Below are 23515 nucleotides of genomic sequence, written 5' to 3' on the forward strand. Positions count from 1 at the left end.
GGCGCCCCGGGGGAGGTTTCAGCCTCAATCTCTAACCGTCCCCATTTTCTAGGAGTTCTCTGTCTTTCCTGGCTGCAGACTGTCTCTCAGCTGAATCTCCTCTGCTTATTCGGCTGTATGCTACCCGTTTCAGCTGCTCGCCCTTATCTTCTCTGGGACAAAGCACCAACACGTCCGTCTAAACCTCCGCCATTTTTTCTCTCCAATTCACAACTTTGGTCCCCACTGAACACTCATATTTGTGATGACAGATTTTACCGGTGGAGCATAAATAAAATGGAAAGCTGTTGGAATTGTAGTTGGTACCCACCACAGCTGGAGATGGAAAATGGATTATGATCGCTTCGCTTTGCAAAACGTGTCTGGCGTCTCAGGGAGGAGGTTTCTTACTTTTTAGTTAAGCTTGTTTTGTTTTCCCTATAAGCATTTTGATAAACTATACCCTCATAAGCAATATTGAGACATTTTATGTTTTTCTCTCTACCTAATACCTCCAGAACTTGACAACTCTCAGTAAGTAAATATTTTCATGTCAATATATTTGTTTGCATAAATCCAATAAAAATCTGTTCTCTTTATAATAGGACACATAAAACCAGGTTCCAATTGTGGTTTTGATAACTGAAACAGTTAGCTAATATTTTTTCCCCGGGGTCGTGTCTTGCAACACCAAAGAATGAGCTCCGCAGACCAGAAGATTTGAGCAAAAGTGTGGAAAATTTATTATAAGCAGATTCAGGAGGGTGGCCCAATAATTGGCTGCCCCATACAGCCTTGTATTCCAGGGGTATATATTTACTATAAGCCTGCTTCTATATCTATCCATGTCATCACCTGATTGATTCCTTCAATTATTCTTCCCCAGCAACGAACCTGAACTTTCCCTGTTTTTATGTGTTCTTTCTCTGTTCCTGTGCTGAACTTTCTGTTTCTATGTGTCAGTACACCTTATTGTTGCAGGCCCTCCCTTGGTTTCCCATGCCTCCCTCTTTGAGTCCAGAAACATTTTATAATTTCTGCTTGATTGGTTCTTGTGATTAAGCTGGCTCAAACTGCCATGTCTGCCCCTGCCTATGTTGCACCTGCCTTTGTTTTCCACTGGACCCCTGCCCTATCTGCCTGTGTTTCAAGTTAACCCTCACAGTTTTATTAACCAAATCTTTGACTAGAATGTAATGATCAAGAGAGACATACATTGATCAGACAGTCTATCCTCAGAGAGAAGGCAGGGGAGGGGAGGGGCAAGGGGGAGAGAGATCAACCAAAGGACTTGTATGCATGCATGTAAGTATAGCCAATGGACACAGACACTAGGTTGGTGAGGGCATGAGGGGGGGCAATGGGGGGGGTAAGGACACATATGTAATACCTTAATCAATAAAGAAAAAAAGAAGAAAGAGAGAGAGAGAGAGAGAGAGAGAGAGAGAGAGAGACCAGAACTCTGGATGTCACCAGAAAGACAAGGAATTAAGATTGACTTTAAAGCCAGTAAATGCCCTTTGGGAAAAATGGCCGGGTACCTTGCTTATTCACATGGTTCATGGTACTTTTTCCAGGTAAGGAAGGAAGTTTGCTTTCCTTGGAGATGATGGCAAAGAAAGAACCTTAGACATTTTTGGGGACCCCAAGAACTTGAGAAATCCACCCAAATCTATAGACATTGCAGACAAAACTGGATGGGAAATGTGTGGCTTGGCTTCTGTTCCCCCAAGGGGCTGACTAAAGTACAGTCTGAAGATTTCTTCTGAATGAAATTCCAGCAAAGCAGATTTTAAAAAGCCTATGTAATTAGTTGCTATTTTTATTGTGTTTATACAAATAATCAGGTCAAATTAAAACTAGATCTAATGCAGTCCCTTTGATAAAAATGAAGGTGATATTAGGGAGAAAAATTCTGTTTCACTGGAGAACACAATGCCCAAATGTGGATATTGGACTTTAGTGTAGTAGGTTGTCTCTAAATTTTTATATTTACCTATAAATAACTAATTACTCAATTTTTCTAGTTGTCTTCACCCTCCAAGCTAATGCTTAATTTCCCCCCTACCCTTTGACTTATAATTATTAAGACCTTCTGATACAATTTCAACCATACAGAATTTACCTGAGTATCTGATGCTATCAAATAGTCATTGCTTGTTTTGATTCTATCAAAAGAAACCTTAAGCTCTCTTTTCTGACATTCTTACAGACGTACAAACTGGCTTATATTTTGCTGTGATCATTAACCTTTGTTTTTCATTCTGTCTTCGTAGGCATATTCCTTATTTTTTAAAATTAGATCTTTATTGTTGAAAATGTTACATATGCCCCCCCTTTATATCCATTCACTCCTTCTAACCTGCCCCCACCCCCTGCCCCAGGCCTTCACCATACTATTGTCTGTGTCCATGGGTTATGCATATACGCATACAAGTTTTTTGGTTGATCTCTTCCCACCCCCCCTCCCCAGCCTTCTCTCTGAGATTCCTCAGTCTGTTCCATACTAATATGTATCTGGATCAATTTTGTTCATCAGTTTATTCATTAGATTCCATATATTAGTGAGGTTATGTGATATTTGTCTTTCTCTACTGGCTTATTATACTTAGCCCAATACTCTCCAGGTACCTCCATGCTATCTCAAAGGGTAAGAGATCCTTCTTTTTTGCGGCTGCATAGTATTCCAGGTGTAAATGTATCACAACTTTTTTATCCACTCATCTACTGATGGCACTTAGACTGTTTCCAGACCTTAGCTATTGTAAAATATGCTGCTATGAACATAAGGATGCATACATTCTTTCTGATTGATGTTTCTTAGGATATATTCCTAGAAGTGGGATCACTGGGTCAAATGGAAGTTCTATATTTAATTTATTTAGGAAACTCCATACTGTTTTCCATATTGGCTACACCAATCTGCATTCTCACCAGCAGTGTACTAGGGTTCCCTTTTTCTCCACATACTTGCCAGAACTTGTCATTTGTTGATTTGTTGATGGTAGCCATTCTGACAGGTGTGAGGTGTTACCTCGTTGTCATTTTAATTCGTATCTCTCTGGTGATTAGTGGCTTTGAGCATTTTTTCATATGTCTCTTGTACATCTGTATGTCTGTTTTGGAAAAGTGTCTATTTAGGTCCTTTGCCCATGTTTTAATTGGATTGTTTGTCTTCCTTTGGTTACATTATATGAGTTCCTTATATATTTTGGATATTAACCCTTTATCAGATGTATCGTTGGCAAATATGTTCTCCCATACTGTGGGCTTCCTTTTCATTTTGTTGATATTTTCTTTTGCTATGCAGAAGTTTTTTATTTTGATGTAGTCCCATTTATTTCTTTTTTCCTTAGTTACCTTTGCCCTAGGAGATATATCCGTAAACATACTGCTACCAGAGATGTCTGAGATTTTGCTGCCTATGGTTTATTCTAGGATTTTTATGGTTTCACAACTAACATTTAAGTTTCTTATTCATTTTGAGTTTATTCTTGTGTATGGTATAAGTTGGTGGTCTAGTTTTTTTTTTGCATGTATTTGTCCAGTTTTACCAACACCATTTATTGAAGAGACTGTCTTGACTCCATTGTATGCACTTGCCTTCTTTGTCAAATGATAATTGAGCTTAATGGCTTGGGTTGATTTCTGGAGTCTCTGTTCCATTGATCTATATGCCTGTTCTTGTGCCAGTACCAGGCTGTTTTGATTACAGTGGCTTTACAGTACAACCTGATATCTGGTATTATGACATCTCCAACTTTGTTCTTCTTTCTCATGATTGCTGCAGCTATTTGAGTTTTTTTTATTTTTATTTTATTTTTTTTATTCCATATACTTTTTTGGAGCATTTGTTCTAGACATTTGAAATATGCTGTTGGTATTTTAATAGGGTTTTCATTGAATCTGTAGATTTGCTGAAGTGAGACTCCATGTAGAAATGATGATACTTCAGGAATTTCAGTCCATCCCTACTTTAGAAGAATCAACCAAGGGCCTCTCTATTTCAGTCTCAAATCCCATTTTGTTGTTGCCCTTAGATCAGACAAGTAGAGAGACTTTCATACGCTAAAATATTTTAGCGGTGGAAGTCTCAGAGTGGGGAATGTTATAGAATTTTAGAATCTAAGAAAATTCCACAACAAGAGGAATAGGGAAACTAAGACAGGTGGTGTAGCACCAGTTTGCAACTACCTAGTATATCCTATCTTCCCTAAACTAAGGACACTTCAGAGTAAATGGTTTGCACTTCTCCTTCCCAACCAGAGGGTATATAGCTTAAATCACCCTACTCAGGGAGGCAGGTAACAGAAATCCAATTAAGTGCCATTTGCCAACCACACCCAAGGACAGACATATTAAGAGAATAAATCTCATTTTGGTATGTCAGCATAAAACTGATAAATATTCTATTGATCTGCTCCTAAGACATCTCCTAAATGCCGAGCCTTTAAAACTCCTCAAAATGAAGGTCCCAGTGTGCTCTCCCTTCAGGAAGTATATTCATGCCATTCCCTTCCCCCTCTCCTCCTACCCCAAGTAACCCCTAACCTCTAATGGATCCCATGAGACTTGCAACCAGGGGAGCAAAGCACCCCCCGACATCCTCTAACTGCCCAGAGCTTATGCAGCCCAGCCTAGACTCTCTTGTTGCTTCTTCTATGCCCTTACTTGTTTCACTTTCCTAAATATATTTTTGCTGAGGTCAATAAATTCTTGCTTGGTTTTTTATATTTTGTCTCTTGATTGAAATTTTTCCCTTTGAAGACAAAAACCAAGGGCTTCTCAGCTTCTCCTCTCACCAGTAACAACTCAGGCACAATGCCCACTGGTTTTTACAGCCCAAAGTTACAGGAACTTCTCTTCCTAGCACTGGAACCCTGGGCTGGGGGCCTGGTGTGGGGCTGGGATCACTTGCTCTTCATGGGAGACCTCTTCAGCCATGATATCCTTCCCGATTAAAAACACGCCACACATAAAAAGAAAAAGAAAAAGTAAGTAAATAAATAAATAAAAACACACCACACCTGGGTGTCAGAACAGCCTGTTCTGTGCCTCCACCCTTCTACCAGTTTCAATGTGTTTTTTTCTTTAATTCTCTGGTTGTAGGACTTCCATTCAGTCACATTTCAGGGGTTTCTGAATGATGGTTGGTGTGTATTTTAGTTGTAATTTTGATGTGGTTGTAGTAGGATACAAGTATTGGCATTTACCTTTGCTGCCATCTTGGTTCCTCTATTCTTTTTCTAGTTCTTTAAAATATACTGTTTGGCTGTTTAGTTGGGATTTCTCTTGTTTCTTGAGATAGGCTTGTAATGAGATAAATATTCCTCTTATTGCTTTACCTGCATCCCAGAAGTTTTGATATGTCATATTGTCATTCTTATTTATCTCTATATAGCTGCTGATCTCACTTTTTTTTTTTTTGACCCATCATACAGTAGTATGCTGTTCAATCTCCACATATCTGTGTGGGTTTTTTTTTTAACTTCCTTTTTGCAGTTGATTTCCAATTTCAAAGCATTGTGGTCAGACAATATGCCTGCTATGATTTTAATGTTCTTAAATTTGTTGAGGCTGGTTTTGTGACCCAACATATGGTCTATCCTTGAGAATGTTCCATATGCACTGGAAAAGAATGTATAGTCTGATTCTCTGGAATGAAAGGCTCTGTTAATATCAATTATGTCCATTTGGTCTAATGTGTCATTTAAGACAATATTTTTTATTGATTTTCTTTTTGGATGATCTATCTAGAGCTGTTAATGGAGTATTTAGGTCCCCTAATATGATTATTTTTGTCAGTTTCTCACTTTAGTTCTGTTAGTTGTTGCTTTATATTTTTGGTGCTCACTGATTTGGTACATATATATTAAGTGGTGTTATGTCTTCTTGATGTAGTGTCCCCTTTATCATTATAGAATGTCCATCTTTGTTTCTTGCTACTTTTGTTATCTTAAGATCTTTTTGTCAGACATATGTATGGCTACATCTGGCTTTCTGTGGATGTTATTTGCTTAGAGAATCATTTTCTACCTTTTCACTTTGAATCTACCCTTGTCTTTGCAGCTTAAATGTGTCTCTTATGGGCATCATATGGTTGGATTATGTTTTTTGATCCAATCTCCTACTCTTGAACTCTCCATTGGTGAATTCAGGCCATTTACATTGAGGGTAATTATTGATGTATGAGGATTTCCTTTTGCCATTTTATCTATTATTTTCTGGTAGCTCTGTGCCTCCATTGGTTCTTTTCCTTTGTGTTTCTATATGATGTTTTTATTTGGTGATATTCCATACTTCTTTCCTCTGTTTCGTCTTTTTTTGAACGATGTGTCTCAGTGTTTTTTTGTGTTTATCTTTAGGTTTATAAAAAAGAAAGTTTCATATATAGAGTAGGACCTACTCAGTAGGTTTTTCTTTTTCTTTTGAATGCATCTGATCTCCATCCTCCTTGCAAATCCAGACCCTTTACTCCTCCCTTTTTATGTTTTTGTTGTCACAAATTATCCCTGTTTATGCTGTAAGTTTGTTGGTGAACTTACTAGTAGTGTGGTGACCTTTTGTTTTTTTGTTTCAGGTAGAATCACCCCCTTGAGTATTTCCTGCAATGGAGGTCTTCTGGTGATAAATTCCCTCAGCTTCTGTATGTCTGGAAAATATTTTATTTCTCCTTCATATTTAAAAAATAACATTGCTGGATACATTATTCTTGGCTAGTAATTTGTCTCCTCCAGTAGTTTGGATATTTGGTCCTACCCTATTCTGGCTTATAGAGTTTCTGCTGAGAAGTCCAATGATAACCTGATGGGCTTTCCTTTATAAGTCACTTCCTTCTTTTCCCTGGATGCCTTGATAATTTTTTCTTTGTCATTAACTTTTGACACTTTTAATACAATGTGCTTTGTAGATGGCCTCTTTGGATTGAAGTAACCAGGTGTTCTGTTTGCTACTTGAATTCAAGGATCTAATTTTTTTCCATATGATCTGGAAGTCCTCATTAACTTTTTGGGCTAATAGGTTTCCTTTCCCTTCTTCCTCTCTTCTTCTTCTGGTATGTCCATTATTCTTTTATCACTTTTTGTGATTTAGTTTGATAGAGTTATATTGATTGATTGATTGATTGATTGCTCACATCTCTCTCACCTTCCCTCTGTGTCATTTCTAGAATTCTATCTTCAATATCGATAATTCTTTCATCCATCTGGTTGGCTCTATTTCTTATGCTTGCAAGTTTATTTCTGACCACTTTTATGAATTCTTCATATCCAGGGTTTCTGTTTGGTTCTTTTTAAAAATGTCAATCTATTTGGTAAAGTACTTGTTTTGTTTGTTAATTTATTTTCTGAGTGCATTAAATTGCCTCTGTATTTTCTCACATCTCATTAAGTATTTTAAGAAATGCAATCTTGAATTCTCTGTCATTTATATTACATATTTCCATATGTCCAAACATGCTTACTGGAGATTTTTTATTTTCTTTCTGAGCTTCCTTTCTACCATGGTTATTCATGGTGTTTGGTGGGTTCCTTCTCTGTCTAGGCATCTACATATGAGTGACAATTAGATATCAATTATGTCAACTATGAAGAGTTCTTTCTATTATATTTCAGTAAGTGGTGCTGAATCACAAATTTTTTAGCTCTGTGAAAACCCATAGCTAATGCCCATGGCTGCTGTCAGTGTGGCTGCCATACTTGGGTGTGGTGTTGTCTGGGGGTATTTGGCTGCCTTCTTTGTTTTGCCTTCTTGGTAATGGTGACCTTGGACCTCTGCCCAGTGTGCCCCAACTTGGAATAAGTCATAGAGTGTACACTTTGCTGAGGAGAAATAGTGATTCTGTAAAAACAGTTATTGGGTTTACAGATAACTTGCTCAGCCACTTGGTATAAAAAGCTCTATGGCTTTCTTACTTTGTCTGGAGTGTCAACCACCCAAAAGCTGTGGCAGAACCCCTTTGCTCTGTCCTTGCCCAGGTATCTTGGCTCAGTTGCAACTTGCACTGCTCACTCCCACAAGAGTTCCCACCCAGTCTCTCTGCTTCTCCCAGCTGAAGGACGAATGAGCCACAACTGACTTCCTCCCCTTCTCTGGGATGAGCATTGCTTTGAGATCCTCACTGCAGGGCTGCATCCATTGTTATTCTAAGCCCTCATCCCTTCTTGTCTCACCTGTTTCAGCCCACCTTTTGATGTTTCAATATGTGGATCTCTCAGTGTGTCTGTATGTTGAGCAGGGAATCCTTTGTTGAGTTTTAGCTGTTCAAATTGTTTGAAATTTCAGGGGGAGAGTCCAAGGGAATCTCACATGCTACAATTCCTTGATATCACTCAAACAGTTTTTCTTTACGGGATTTATATAAATTTTTTGGGCAACTCATGCAAAATCAATGTGAAAATATGCAAGCACATATTTAACAAATTAACTTGTAATATGATGATTAGAATACTGATGTTGTAATTATAGACACAATGTTTAAGAAATTTATTATGAATGGATTAAATATTTTATAGAAAAAAGAGTCTCCATCCCAGCATTTCTATCTCCCAGTCACATTGATTACATATATGCATAAAAACCACAATTGGGTTATTTTATTGATCAAATTAACTAAATAGTTGCTCGATTTATTCATCAATTTATGGTGCATAAATATAGTAAACAACTTAAGAGTTTTATAGCAATATCCATAATTACAGAAATGTTGAAAGCCATAGCAATTACTGTACAAGTATGTAAAATAAATATTTCATTTTTGGTCAAATGTATTATTTCAAACTAAAAACTCTCAACAATACTAAGGAATGGATATTGATAATTCTTAATGTAACTGTGGAAAACCCATTATTGTATCCTATGACAATCAAACCATTTTGTTTTCAGAATTTGACATAAATTCTTAAGATCTGATATATTGCAGGTATATTAAGTCCATATTGTTTGTGCAGAAAGGCTAAACATGTACTAATTGCCATATTTGCAAGTTTCATTCCAGAGTTCTCAAATGTTTACTTTTGAGATATGGCCTTCTTACTTAGACAGTAGGATCACTCTCCAGATCTTGGCATGAACTTTATGTCAATGGAAGTGCTTACAATAACAATAAACATTCACCACGCCCCCGGATTTACAATCTTTTTGAATTTTCTAGGAAAGCAAATGGAAGCAAACTTTTATTGAGCCTCTACTATATATCTGACATAGCACAGAGTCCTTTTGCTTTCTTCTCTTATTGAACTTTCATTATATTCCATTAATTTTATAAGAAAATATATAAGCTTTTATTTAAAGATATGTGTTTAAGACCAGGTAATGTGGATGAGCATGCTTTCAAGATAAGTGAGAGATCAAAATTTCAAATGTTATAGATTCAACAAATATGAAAATCTTGGTGCACAGATGGAATTTCCTTTTGTGCTTTCTTTTGTGTCAGGAAAGGATCCCAGAGAGTCCTTCTCCTGCTCCCTCTCTGGAAGAGAATCATCGCCCTGGGAGCCAGACCTCCTCTCACCCCAGCAGCAGTATATCCAGCTCCCCCTCTCAGATGGATCACCATTCAGACAGAATGGGTGAGTATTTCACCTGAAGAAAGGATTTTAAATATATTCTTTCAAGAAATCCTTCATTAGGTAATACAGAGGGGGAAAGGAAGCTGGAGGGGCTGATGCTGCCTTAGTATAAATGGCTTTTTGAAGTGGTATTTTTTTTTATTGCTGAAGCAATATGAATAACAAAATGAAACTTAAAATATTGAAAGTCTGTTTTCTGGTAGGGCTTTCATTTACTGTATCACTGGATCTCATGGAAATAATATGATGGTAATTTTACAGAGTGTTTGTTAGTTCAGTATGTTGGTATTTAACAGCTAGTGTGATTCAATAAACTTCTTATATTCACAACATCCTTTAAAATTGAAGTTAAAATGTCCTTTAGGCAGTTTATTGTTTCAATGATTAAAGAGTCAATCAATATATAGCTTGCTACAATTTCAAATCTTGGATCACAAATATTTTATATGCTTTTCCCTACAATTTTTTAATTGTCTTAGATGTCTTACACTATAGACACAATTTCAGAATACTGTTACTGTTGGTGATGTGGCATATTAAATACTTCAATCTATCCATAGTTCTGGCACTAAATAAGTAGGAAATCTTGAGTGTGTCACTAAACCACCACCACTTTCTTTATCTAATATGAAAATAACTACTGTCCTGCCTAATAGAGTGGATTTTTGTGAGGTCAAATGAAATAATATGTGGAAAAACAGAATTTTAAAGTGATAAAGAAAAGTGAGGAATAAACACTATTTTTTTTATGTGTGCCTTTACCTTGATTGTTTATCATATCCTTCTGTCTGATCTTACTGGGGTATATAGACATTACTAAGTGCATTCATTCAATTGTAACAAATTCTCATTTAGTATATAATTATGAGCTAGGTAAAATCTTTGTTAATCTTCTGTACCTACAGAATCCAATTTCCTGAGTATCTATTTCCTTCACAGAAAAATGAATTCTGAGCGTTTTTTAGTTTTACTATAGAGGCATTCTTTATTTGAACTCTAAATTTTTAGATTTCCCAATAATGATTTCTTCAAGCCTTTCAAAAATAATGATTTTCCCCCCAGGGATGGGGTGAGGTGGGGAGGAGAGGAACTGAAGGATTAGGGAAGGTGTTAGGTTCTGAATTTGTGCTGGGGAAGAATGAATATGATTTCTCTCTTGCGGAAATTTATCCAAGTCTTGCGTAGCCTGTCAACATTACATGTTGTTTATAGCTTTTTTAGCTTTACAGTGGGCACAGTGGGTCTCAAATCTAGATCCTCATTAATGAGTAACTGAGAAGAGAGGAAAGGGAGATATTTATTTATTTATTTATTTATTTATTTATTTATTTATGTGTGTGTAGATAATTATTTATGGAGTTCTGGCTAAAAGCAGAGCACATAGGGAAATGTATTCTGTGACGGATATATCATAAAATAATTATATCTTACACTTAGAAGTAAAATCAAGTATTTCCAAAGGAATATAATATTCTAAAAAAATTCTGACAACATAAAACATTTCTATTTTCTCTGGAAGTAGTCTTTCAATTACTTTCCAAATCATCCAAGCAGAATAGTGAGGTTGTCTATAAATGAAAAAGAAGGTTTGAGGATTTTTATTTTAAAGTGACCATATATTATTTATATAACTATGTAATGTTTTAACAAAATATAATTAAAGAAAATTAAATGATAACCTATGAAAATTGGCATGATTTCCCTCTTTAAATATAAAATTTGTGCAGTAACACATAATAATTAACAGAAAGCTGTATTTTATCTATTAATTTTACTGCATATATGTGCAAGACTCTATAGAGTGACATAATGCATACTTATTTTAATTCATGAACTTAAGTGGTAAATTCTATTCAGAAGCATTTTGGGAAATATTAATTACAGAGGTAAAAATCTAATTTGCATACACATTTTTAAAAAAATATTTAAAATGATTTATGTTGGCCCTAGCTGACTTGGCTCAGTGGATACAGAGTCAGCCTGTGGATTGAACGGTCCTGGGTTCAATGCTGGTTAAGGGCACATGCCCAGGTTGTGGGCTTGATCCCCAGTAGGGGGCATGCAGGAGGCAGCCAATCAGTGATTCTCTCTCATCATTAATGTTTCTATCTCTCACACTCCCTCTTCCTTCTTCTCTGAAATCAATAAAAATATATTTTTTAAAAAGGATTTATGTTGGCACTTATATATCTAATACATTAATTTTATTTTTAAAAATCACATAATTAAGCAGCTAATTGATTTGTAAATTATATTATCAGATCAACACAAATTTTTATTGTTTTAAAAGAAGTACATAAAATTAATGTTAGTTGTTATTGAAATACAATAGCCATTTACACAATGCTTTTTTGCCTTTCTTTTGAGTGATTTGCAAGAAAATCACTCAGTTATATCTCTATTTACAGTTATGATGTCGAATAATAGAGAGGAAGTTATTGTTGATCAGGAAAATGGACCAACCATCAAAAAATTCCAAAGAGATAATAAAGGTAAAATGATTTTTGCTTATTTGATGTACATATAAAGGTCAGATACTAACTCAATTAACATCCCAGTACTGTATATTGCATACATATTTCCTCAAGTCAGAATAGATTCATATTGGCTTTAGATAAGTTATTTTTATAGTAAAAAATAGTGCTTACCTGAAGCTTGTTTATTTGATGTTATAAATTACATAATCAGCCTGAAATATGTCTGTGCCTGTGGTTGGGAACATAATCCCAAAGCCCTTTTATTATGCCTGATTTGAGACATCTGACCTTCTTTTTTACAATTTTACATGCACTTTGCTAACTATTTTTAAATGACTCACCATTTGAGGCTTGTGTGTGAAAAACTGAGTTGCTGTCATGAAAGAGAGATATTCCCATCAATCCTCAAAAGTGATTTTAAGAATGTTTGCTAGATCATTCCAATTGAGGAACCAAGATGGCAATGAAGGTAAATGGTGGTACTTGCATCCTCCCACAATCATATCAAAATTACAACTAAATTACAGAACAACTATCATTCAGAAACGCCACAAATCTGACTGAATGGAAGTGTTACAACTAGAAAGTTAAAGAAGAAAACACATACAGACTGGGAAGAAGGGGCGGAGGCATGGAACAGGTGGTCTGACACCCACATATGTGTGTTTTTAATCAGAAGAGATATCTTGGCTGAGGAGGCTTCCCATGAGGAACAAGGGGCCCCAGCTCCGCACCAGACCTCTATCCCAGAATTTCAGAGCCAGGAAGAGGCATCCCCATATCTCTGGGCTGTAAAATCCAGCAGAGATTGTGGCTGAGTGACACAGAGGCTGCAGGAGTACCAGTCAGTTTCTCTTAAAGGACTTGCACATGGACTTACTTGGATTCATTTTCTCTGAGCTCCAGCACTGTGGCAGCAGCTTGAAAGAGTCCAGGGACATACGGGGATGAACTAAATTGTGTGGCATCAGCACAAGAACTCAGGGGCAGATTTCTCCTCGTTAAAGTGCTGGGAATTTCCCTCATAGAACTGACTGGTAGGTACTATATCTGAGATTCCATCTACCTGGCCCACACTATTTGTCCCAACCTGGTGATTCCATGAGATTCTTCCCCACACAATTTGCAGCCATACCCAAGTTGTTTGCAGTGTCTTTTCCACACAAATGGTCTATCCTGGCTCAGGATTTAGGCTTTCCTAAAATCTCTCAAACAAGCAGCAGCTGGACTCAGTGTGCCCCATACCTCTTGGTAAGTTGCCAAAGGCCTGACACTAGCAGCAGCTGGCCAAGGTTCACAGTTTAGCTTCTCCTGAACATATCTAAACCCAAAACAATAGCAGCCATCTGCAGATGCTCTGGAGCTCATGCTGGCTGGCCCCAGACAGGGCAAAGGCGGTGGCTTACTTTGCACCTCTGAAGAGGCCCCAGAGCCACTGCACCTGGTAGACAGCTTCAGATGATACCAGCTTCCACCTCTACCATGTGCATGAACAATACACTTATGGGACAGACACATAGAGCACCAAAGCCCCACTGAAACAAGTCCTGCTCCATACAGGTGTGTCCTTCACAGCAGATCTTCCACTGTAGACACAGCAGGTCCTCACAGCCATTTGGCCTGGGGGTCAATTTCTGTTAGTGACACCCACAGAAATCAAGGCTCAACTACAACAGGACAGTGCAAACAGCCCACACAGGCATGCACCTAGAGTGCCCAGCTCAGATGACTGGGGAGGTTGAGCCACTGGGACTTATAGGACACCCATTACACAAGGGACTCTACCAATTCCAGGAGACAAAGCAGCTCTACCTAATACGTAGAAACAAACACAGGGAAGCACCCAAAATGTGGAGACAAAGAAACATGTCAAAAAATATAAAACAGAAGAAATATTCAAAAATAGAACTAAATTAAATGGAAGCAAGCATACTACTAGATACAGAGTTCAAAACAATAGTTATATAGATGCTCAAGGAACTTAATGATAACTTCAAGAAACAGTGAAAATATCAAGGAATTTAGTGATACTTTCAAGGGAATTAGTGAGAACATCAAAGACATGAAAAAGGAGCAGTCAAAAATGAAGGTTACACTAACTGAAATGAAGAATAATTTACAGGGAATCAACAGTAGAGTAGAGGATGCCAAGAATCAAATCAACGATTTGGAATATGAGGAAGCAAAAACACAAAGAAAAACAAACAAACAAACAAACAAACAAAACACCTAATCAGAAGAGAAAAAGAAAAAGAAAAAAAAAGAAAAGAAAAGAAAAGATAATAATCCAAAAATATGAAGATAGCACAAGGAGCCTCTGGGACAACTTCATGAATACCAGCATTCACATCATGGTGGTGCTGGAAGGAGAAGAGAGGGACTATGAAATTGAAAACCTATTTGAAGAAATAATGACACAAAACTTCCCCTATCTGGTGAAAGAAATAGACTTACAAGTCCAGGAAGTGCAGAGAGTCCCAAAAAGATGAACCCAAAGTAGCCCACACCAAGACACATCATAATGAAAAGTTTAAATACAAAGAAAACATCTTAAAAGCTGCAAGAGAAAAGCAGTTAGTTACCTTCAATGGAGTGCCCATATGACTGTCAGCTGATCTCTCAACAGAAACTTTGCAGGCCAGAAGGGAGTGGCAAGAAATAGTCAAAGTGATGAAAAGTAAGGATCAAGATTACTCTACCCTGCAAAGCTATCATTTATAATTGAAGGTCAGATAAAGAGCTTCACAGACAAGAAAAAGCTAAAGGAGTTCATCACCAGCAAACCAGTATTACATGAAATGTGGAAAGGTCTTTAAGAAGAAGAAGAAAGACAAAAGATAAATATATGAACAATAAAATAATAATAAATATGTATCTATCAACAATTGAATCTAAAAATAAATGATCAAGGAATCTGATGAGCAAAATAAATTGATGAATTAAATAGTACCAGAGGCATGGACATATGGAACTGACTGACAAATCTCAGAGGGAAGGGGGGAGGATGGGTGGGAAGAGATTAACCAAAGAACTTATATGCATACATGCATTACACATAGACACAGACAATAGAGTGATGAAGCCCTGCAGTGGGTCGGGACCTTGTTGGAGGAGAGTAAGGGTGGGTGGATGAATGAAGTATACACTAATTGAAAGGAGGGGGACCATCTGTAATACTCTCAATAATGAATATATATACAAATAAAAATAAATAAATAACAAAGAAGGGGAAGAGATCTGTAATACTTTCAACAAAAAAGATATATAAAAATAAATAGATAATAAATTAACAAAAGTATGTATGCTAATTTGGACATTTCAAATGAAAGCTAAGCAAGGTACTCCAATAAAGTATTTACCTGGAATGTTGGTAGATATGGCACCATTCTAGCTTTTGAGAAACTGAAGTGCATTAATCACATCTGCACAGTAGGCAGTTTTTTCTTAGGATATCTGTTTAAAAACATAGGGAGAGTAACAACGTCATGTGAAAGCTGAGTACAACCTTGCTTAAAAGGCTGCAAAGGTAAGAAAAAGGTAAAATATATCAGCATATTTCAAAATATTTTGGGAAATATATCAATCAACCTCAAATGGTTATAAGCATATTTTATAAGTTATTTGTTATGACTGTCACCATGAGTTAGACAGTAACTGTAAGCCAAAGAACATAAACTAACATGTAATCTATCCAATCATCAGATGATTTGTTGGTACTTCACAATAGGGTGCATTTTTTCTCTCTCTACTAAAGATGCTCTTAATATATAGAAAAAAAGACTTCATGAACTAAGAGTTAATGGATACATTTTTCTTTCTTCTCTAGATTGAACTTCCTAAAACCTAGATGAGTATTTTGGTTAGAATTTGGAATGATGTATGATTTTAATTTCATTGATCCCTGGTTGGTTTCCTTGCCACATGTTTATTAGTAGTCTTTCTCATCCAAGCACTGAATGGCTATATCCTCTGGGGCTCTGAGATGTAAATGATTGCTTTCAGAATAGTACAAAAGGAAGAAGTCAAGTTCAGCATATTAAACTACCCAAAACTTTTACACTGGTAATGAACTTCTAGTTAAAGATGAACCTTCATTCATAACCCAATAATAGTTCATTCCTGAGACCTCTTTCCCACCAACCACGTCATGACTATTTAAAGAACAGCTTGGTAGTAAAACAGCTTTTCTCGAAACATATCAACCTGAACCTGATTGCATTGAAACTGCAAACCCCTTAATTCAAAATGTCATATAAGACTGGCCTGAGTGCTTCAGTGCTCAAGTACATATCTCTGTGTCTAATGAGAATCAGCTGGAACACTTGTACAGATAGATGCACAGGTCACTGATTTCCATAAATTACACAGTGGTATCTACTGGCGCTTTTGAATCTCTTGCTACAGAATGGCATAGTTTTACTCAATTCAAAGAGGTTTATCACACATTCTGATGAAGACATTAATAGACAGGAGTGGCATACTAAAGTGGATCCAGATTATAATGGAAAGCCTTCTTTTAATTGAGGTGGTCTATATCTAGTACTGCCACTTAGAGTTATGATATTAAGACAAACTATATTTTCCTCAAATAAATTTTGTTATTAAAATGGAATGTAGTTAAAGTAGAAGTCTCAACATTTATTAAGTATGACAAGTAAGCAGTTTATACAACTATGGCAAACATATGTTTTCACATCTGTTTTGAGTAATATCATCATGATTCCAGAAATGATTTATAGCTTTGGAAATTATAAAGTGCCAGCTTTGCTATTATGTGGAAATTTTTAGAAAATGAAGAAATATCATGTAGTCTGTCTCTTACTGCACCTTATAAAATTGGGTGACAGTGTGATACATATCTCAAATGATAATTTTAATTTTGTGTTAAATTTTTATATGCATACTATTCGAGTTTTTATTATCTGGCCTTTCCTGGCAGTAATATCCATATAGACTGTGTCAAAAATGACTTACCAAAATAGCTATTGAATTTTGACTCAAAACTCTAGTTTGACTCAAGTTCTTTATTTTGACTACACCATCTGGTCAGTTAAGTGAAGCCTTTGATTGTACTTTCCACAGACTTTGTCAAACAAATTGACCAAGTCAATTTGCATGTTACAACATTATGTTACATGGTTATCAACAGCTCTGGTATACTTAGAGTTAGAATAGTTGGGATAATCCTCCTTAGTTTACCCATGTAAAAGCAGACACAAAGCAAGACCCTCTTCTTTTGACAGTCTTTGGTCTCTCAAACAACTAGCAAGAATAGGGGCTTTTAATATTTTACATTTTGTATTGAATACATTTATTGAAAACTATGTATGTGCAAGAAGCACTGATGATCAATTCTTAAATACTATGGAAACAGTGGAGTAATAAATTTATCATCTAGCCCAAAACTTGAGTCCTCTGAACCATTACATTTAAAATCAATACACAAACTACAGATGAAAAGCTTACCAGTTTTATCATCTTTCAATAAGAATTTAAAGCATATCTCATCTTGAAAAAAAGTATTATATTTATTCATATGCAGATAGACTAATTTTACTTTAGAGGAGGTTTTGGGATACATATTGACACTATAATAGTCTAAATATTCTGTATTTTATAAGATACCTCTCTTTATCTGTTCCTGAGAAAACTTAGTGCTACACTGAATCTTTAAGACCTAGTGACACTATTCAGGTGCTTGGAAATGATTATTGACCATCATTAAAATGAGAAATATATCTTTTGAATATTATTTTTTGAATAAGATATACTGATGCACTGGCGCAATTAAATTATATACATCATTGTAAATGTACTTTATGATGAAGTTAAAATACATAATGGTGATTTCACTTATATGTGGAATCTAAGGAACAAAATAAACAAACAAAAGAGAAACAGACTCATAGATACAGAGAACAAATTGACCGTTGTCAGAGGGGAGGGGTTTTAGGGAACCGGATGAAAAAGGTGAAGGGATTAAGCAGTATAATTTGGTAGTCACAGAGATATAAATTATAGCATAGGGAATATAACCAATAATATCATGATAATTATATATAGGAACAGGTGAGTGCTTAAAGCATTGGGGGAATCACTATGAAAAGTACATGGTTTTCTAACAACTTTGCTGTACATCTAAAACTAATGCAGAATAATACTGAATTGAAAAAAAAACATAACAGAAAGTAAAATACACATTTTTTTGCATTTTATATCATTCAATAATTCTAAATAGAAATGAGAAAAACAAGGAACATATCTTAATTGAACATTTCTTTGAATTATTTTCTTTTATAAAACTTTCTATTTATAATCAAGTATACATTCACAATAAGTTGCCAAAAGAATATGGAGAGATCTCATGTACCATTCAACCAGTCTCTCCCAATGGCAATATCTTATGTAATTATATGATAAGAAATTAAGAAAATTTACATTGGTATATTCACAGACCTTATTCCAATTTCACCAGTTTTACACACATTCATTGGTGTGTATGTCTGTATATGTATCCCTTTAATGAACTTTGATCACATGTGTAGATTTTTGTAATTCCTACCACAATCATAATATAGGACTATGATAACTGGTTAAAAAGAAGTCATATATCTCAAAAGCAAAAAATAATTTGATGGAAAAATAGGTGGAAGGTCTATTCAGTGATGGCGAACCTTTTGAGCTCGGTGTGTCAGCATTTTGAAAAACCCTAACTTAATTCTGGTGCCATGTCACATATAGAAATTTTTTGATATTTGCAACCATAGTAAAACAAAGATTTATATTTTTGATATTTCTTTTATATATTTAAATGCCATTTAACAAAGAAAAATCAACTCAAAAAATGAGTTTGCGTGTCACCTCTGACACGCGTGTCATAGGTTCGCCATCACTGATCTATATAGACTTTTTTTTTCCAAAGAAATACAGGTGAACAACAGACATATGAAAAGATCCTCAACATCATTAAATATCAGAGAAATGCAAATTAAAACCACAATAAGATATCACCTCACACCAGTCAGAATAACTATTATCAAAAGGACAAGAAATAAGTGTTGGTGAGGCTGTGGAGGAAAGGAAACCCTTGTGCATTTTTGGTGGGTATATAAATTGATGCAGCCACTGTGGAAAAAAGTATGAAGATTTCTGCCAGAGGGGAGAGGGGTTGGGGGACTGGGTGAAAATGGTGAAGGGATTGAGAAATACAGAGTGGTAGTTACAAAATAACATTGGGGACCTAACGTACAGCATAGGCAATATAGATGATAACATGGTGCCAGGTGGGTACTGGAAATATCAGGGGAACTCTTTGTAAAGTAAATGATTGTCTAATCACTTTGTTGTAAACCTGAAATGAATGCAAAATAATATATAATAATAAAAGCATAATATGCTAATTAGACTGAACTTCCTTCCAGACAACCTGCCTGGACGAAGCCAGGGCTGCAGCCATGGGATCAAGGCAGCCACCCACAGCTGCAAGGGAGGGATCTAGGCAGCCACACACAGCTGCAAGGGAGGGATCCAGGCAGCTGCCATGGCTGTGAAGGCCTACTCTTGCACAAATTTTGTGCATTTGGCCTCTAATATTGCATGTAAACTGTAATTGAAAAATTAAAAACTAACTAACATATGATCCAGAAATTCTACTTCTGGGTATTTACCCAACGAAAACCAAAAACACTAATTTGAAAAGATATGTACACACTTAGGTTCATTTCAGCATTATTTACAATAGCTAAGATATGGAAACAACCTAAGTGTTCATTGACAGATGAATGGATAAAGAAGATGTGCTATATATATTTAATGGAATGCTACTCAGCTATACAAAAGAATAAAATTTTGCCATTTGCCATAACATAGATTAACCTTGAGGACATTATGCTAAGTAAAATAAGTGAGACATAGAAAGACAAACACTGTATGATTTCACTTATATGTGGAATCTATAAATCCTATATAATAAAGAGCTAATATGCTAATGGTCGTGACGCCCTCAAGCCTTAATGAATGTTCAGCAGGAGGCTGCTTGCATGGTGGGGCGGAGCGGCTATGCTGCTCCAGAGACGGGCAGAAGCAGGGAGGCTCCCGGAGGAGGCGGGACCATTCCATAGTGAGGAGGGCAGGGATGAGAGCCTGTAGCGTCCCCCTCACCAGTCCTTTACCACCCACCACTCACACTGAGAGTGCCCCACCACCCACATGCCAGGGGAAGGAGCACAGTACATGCTCTGCCAGGAAGCGGGCTAAAAACTCTACAGCAGGCACGAGGCTTCCATGCTCTCCTCTGGTGCCATGAGGGGGCAGAGCCGCCATGTTGCTCCTGGAACAGGGTGGAAGCAGAGAGGCGCCAGAGGAGGTGGGCTCAGTCCAAGACAACTTGCAGGACAAAGGGCGGGGCTTGAAGCAGCCAGAGAAGGGAGACAGGGCAGAAGTGGGCTGGTCCCAGAGGAGGCGACTTGCGGACCGAGGGTGGGACTTGAATCAGCCAGAGAAGGCCGGAGGGGGCGGAGGCAGGGCCAGGTGTACTTGAGCTCTGGGTGGAGAGGTTAGGGTGTCAAGGTGGGGTGGCAGGGGGTAGGCGGGGTGCGTGTGGGTGGGCAAGGCCATGCAATTTCGCACACTGGGCCTCTAGTAGATAGATAAATAAATAAACAAAAACAAACAACCTCATAGATACAGAGAGCAGATTGGTGATTGCAAAAAGTGAGGGGGAATGGAAGTGAGCTGAAATGAGTGAAGGAGATCAAGACTTTCAAATTTCTATGTATAAAAGAAATAAGTCATGTTGATGTAATGTACTAGATGGTGATTACAGTCAATAATACTAAATTGAACATTTGAAAATTGCTAAGAAAGTAAATCTTTTTTATTGATCCTGTGTGGGACAACCATGACTGATGTTCCAAAATTTTCATTAAATTGTTGACTACACCCAGTTTTATCATAACAGTTACAACATGTACAAATAGATGACATACTACCATGCTTGTTCCTTTTTTAAATAATTGATTAATTTTCAATTAATTTATTTTTTTATTTAATTGTTGATAATATTACAGATGTCTCCCATTCCCATCCTCCTTTTCCCCCCTCCTCCCAGGCCCTACCCAGCCCCCAGGTCTTCAATACCCTATTGCCTGTGTTCATGGGCTATGCATATCTATATCTATACATATAAAGAGGTAATATGCTAATTTGTCAGTGAAGGTGTCTGCATAATGACCAATTTGCATATTGATGAGCTCGCAGCAGGGGGCGGGCGTGGGAGCCAAGTTCCCCGGGGGCAGGCACAGTGCCTGACAGGAGCCTGGCCTGCAAAGAAGGAAGAAGAAGTGGCCATGGGGAGCTCTTCCAATTCCCCTGCACAGACACCCTACCCCAGCCCCCGCACCCCCAAAGGGATGGGTAGGCTGACAGGATGGAGAGAAGACCCAGCCTCGGGAGTAGCTGCAGCCCACACCTCCGACTCCCAATCTCTTCCCCCGCCACCCCCACCAGGGGCACCCACAACATGCTGGCAACCACCCTTCAGCATCCCATGGCACCTAGGCCTGTGGCCCGCCATTATTGGGCCCCCTCCTCTGGGGCCAGGCATGCCTCTCCTCCCTACAACTCCAGACCAGGGTGGAGTCAGGCCTGAGCGGCCCTCCAGGGTCAGATCCCCACACACACACACACACAGCAGCAGTGCTGTCTCTGCAGAGGAAGCTCACTGAACCTCACTGGGGGCAGGGCTAAACCCACCCTGCTTGCCTGCCTGGGTCCATCCTGGCCTGGCTCCGACCCTGCTCCAGGAGATTGGAGCCCTGCCCTGAGCAGGTATAGCTGTGAAACAGCCACATACAATTTAAAGAATGGCGCCAAGCAAGAAGGTTTGACAGTTACTTCCCCTTCAGCCTCACTGTCCCCCTAGAGCCCCCTTAACTCCCTGCCCCCCACCAGTGCCTCCAGGGATGACCACCGCTACAGGGCTGCTGGCCAGAGCCTGCCCCTCTGAGGCCTGCGAAACCCTCTGCAAAGCTTCCATAGCTACAATCCCAGGAAACCATCATGCCCTCCTCCCCTAATCAGCACCTGCTACCTGCGAGGGTACCCATAAGCTTAAAAACAACAGTCCCTTCCCATTTAGACATCACTTACTTGATAAAACATTTCTAGGTTTATTAGCTCAGAACCTCCTCATGACAACCCAGTGAAGTAGGCGGAGAAGAGATTACAATTCCCATGGTATATGTGTATGTATTCAGAAATGAAGCTCAAAGAGGAAAAGTGTCAAGCCCACTGGTTCCCAAGGTGCAGCACACACCCCACGGGGGCGGGGGGCAATTTGATTTTAAGTGGGGGCAATTCAAGAATGAGTTAACAGTGAATTTTTTGCATTTCTTATGGTTCTAGGGGGCCTCATCTACAGATAAAAGGCTAATATGCAAATGACCAAATGGTGGAATGACTGGTCACTATGATGCACACTGACCACCAGGGGGCAGACACGCAACACAGGAGCTGCCCCCTGGTGGTCAGTGTGCTCCCACAGAGGGAGTACCATTCAGCCAGAAGTCGGGCTCATGGCTGGTGAGTACAGTGGCAGTGGTGGGAGCCTTTCCCGCCTCCATGGCAGTGCTAAGGAGCAAGTGGTAAGGAGTGAGCGGCGAGTGGTTAGGAGCGCGGAGCGCTAAGCGCCGAGCACTGAGCCCTACTCAGGCTCCTCCCTAGCTGCCTGCTACTTCCCACACTGCTACATCCCTCAGGCCAGGCCGAAACTGGCAGTCCAACATCCCCCGAGGGGTCCCAGATTGTGAGAGGGTGCAATCCAGGCTGAGGGACCCCAACCAGTGTATGAATCCATGCACTGGGTCTCTTGTATTTAAATAAAAAGCAAATACAATAAACACTACACTACCTTGACAGGATGAAGATTTGTTGTGGTGATAACTTTGTGCAGTGGGCCTGCCAACTTTGGGGGCAGCTTCGGCTCTTTATCCAGTCCCTGGGGTTTAGTGTAATAATCCAGTCTCTCTCGAGGAAAGAAATTGTTGATTACAGTTACACAATCATGTTGACCTTTTAACAGAAAAATAGGAAATTTGTTACTTTATTATTCACAGTAAGACATTTTCCAATTTTTAAATTAATGAATGCTGCTCTGTTTTCTTGTGTGGTAAAATGCACATACATCTTTAATTTTCAGGAAAGGAGAGAAGAGGAGGAGAGGTAAAAGGTTTGGGGGAACATTTAAAGCATGCTTTGTGAAGTCAAGAAATAATCTCCTGCTGAAACCGGTTTGGCTCAGTGGATAGAGCGTCGGCCTGCGGACTGAAGGGTCCCAGGTTCGATTCCGGTTAAGGGCATGTACCTTGGTTGCGGGCATATCCCCAGTGGGAGATGTGCAGGAGGCAGCTGATCGATGTTTCTCTCTCATCGATGTTTCTAACTCTCTATCTCTCTCCCTTCCTCTCTGTAAAAAATCAATAAAATATATTT

The 23515-nt window shown here is 38.1% G+C and overlaps 1 protein-coding gene across 3 annotated transcripts in view; it reads left to right on the plus strand.

The window, feature by feature from the left end:
- DACH2 (dachshund family transcription factor 2) overlaps positions 1-23515 on the plus strand; it is a 717141-nt gene that overhangs the window by 594997 nt on the left and 98629 nt on the right. For all 3 annotated transcript variants that reach the window (XM_014538871.1, XM_014538872.1, XM_005865261.2), the window contains one exon: positions 9413-9548. In XM_014538871.1, coding sequence (XP_014394357.1) covers positions 9413-9548 — 136 coding nt within the window. The remainder of the gene's footprint in view (positions 1-9412; positions 9549-23515) is intronic.

This window comes from Myotis brandtii, unplaced genomic scaffold, assembly GCF_000412655.1.
Source record: "Myotis brandtii unplaced genomic scaffold, ASM41265v1 scaffold2, whole genome shotgun sequence".
Taxonomy (NCBI): Eukaryota; Metazoa; Chordata; class Mammalia; order Chiroptera; family Vespertilionidae; genus Myotis; species Myotis brandtii.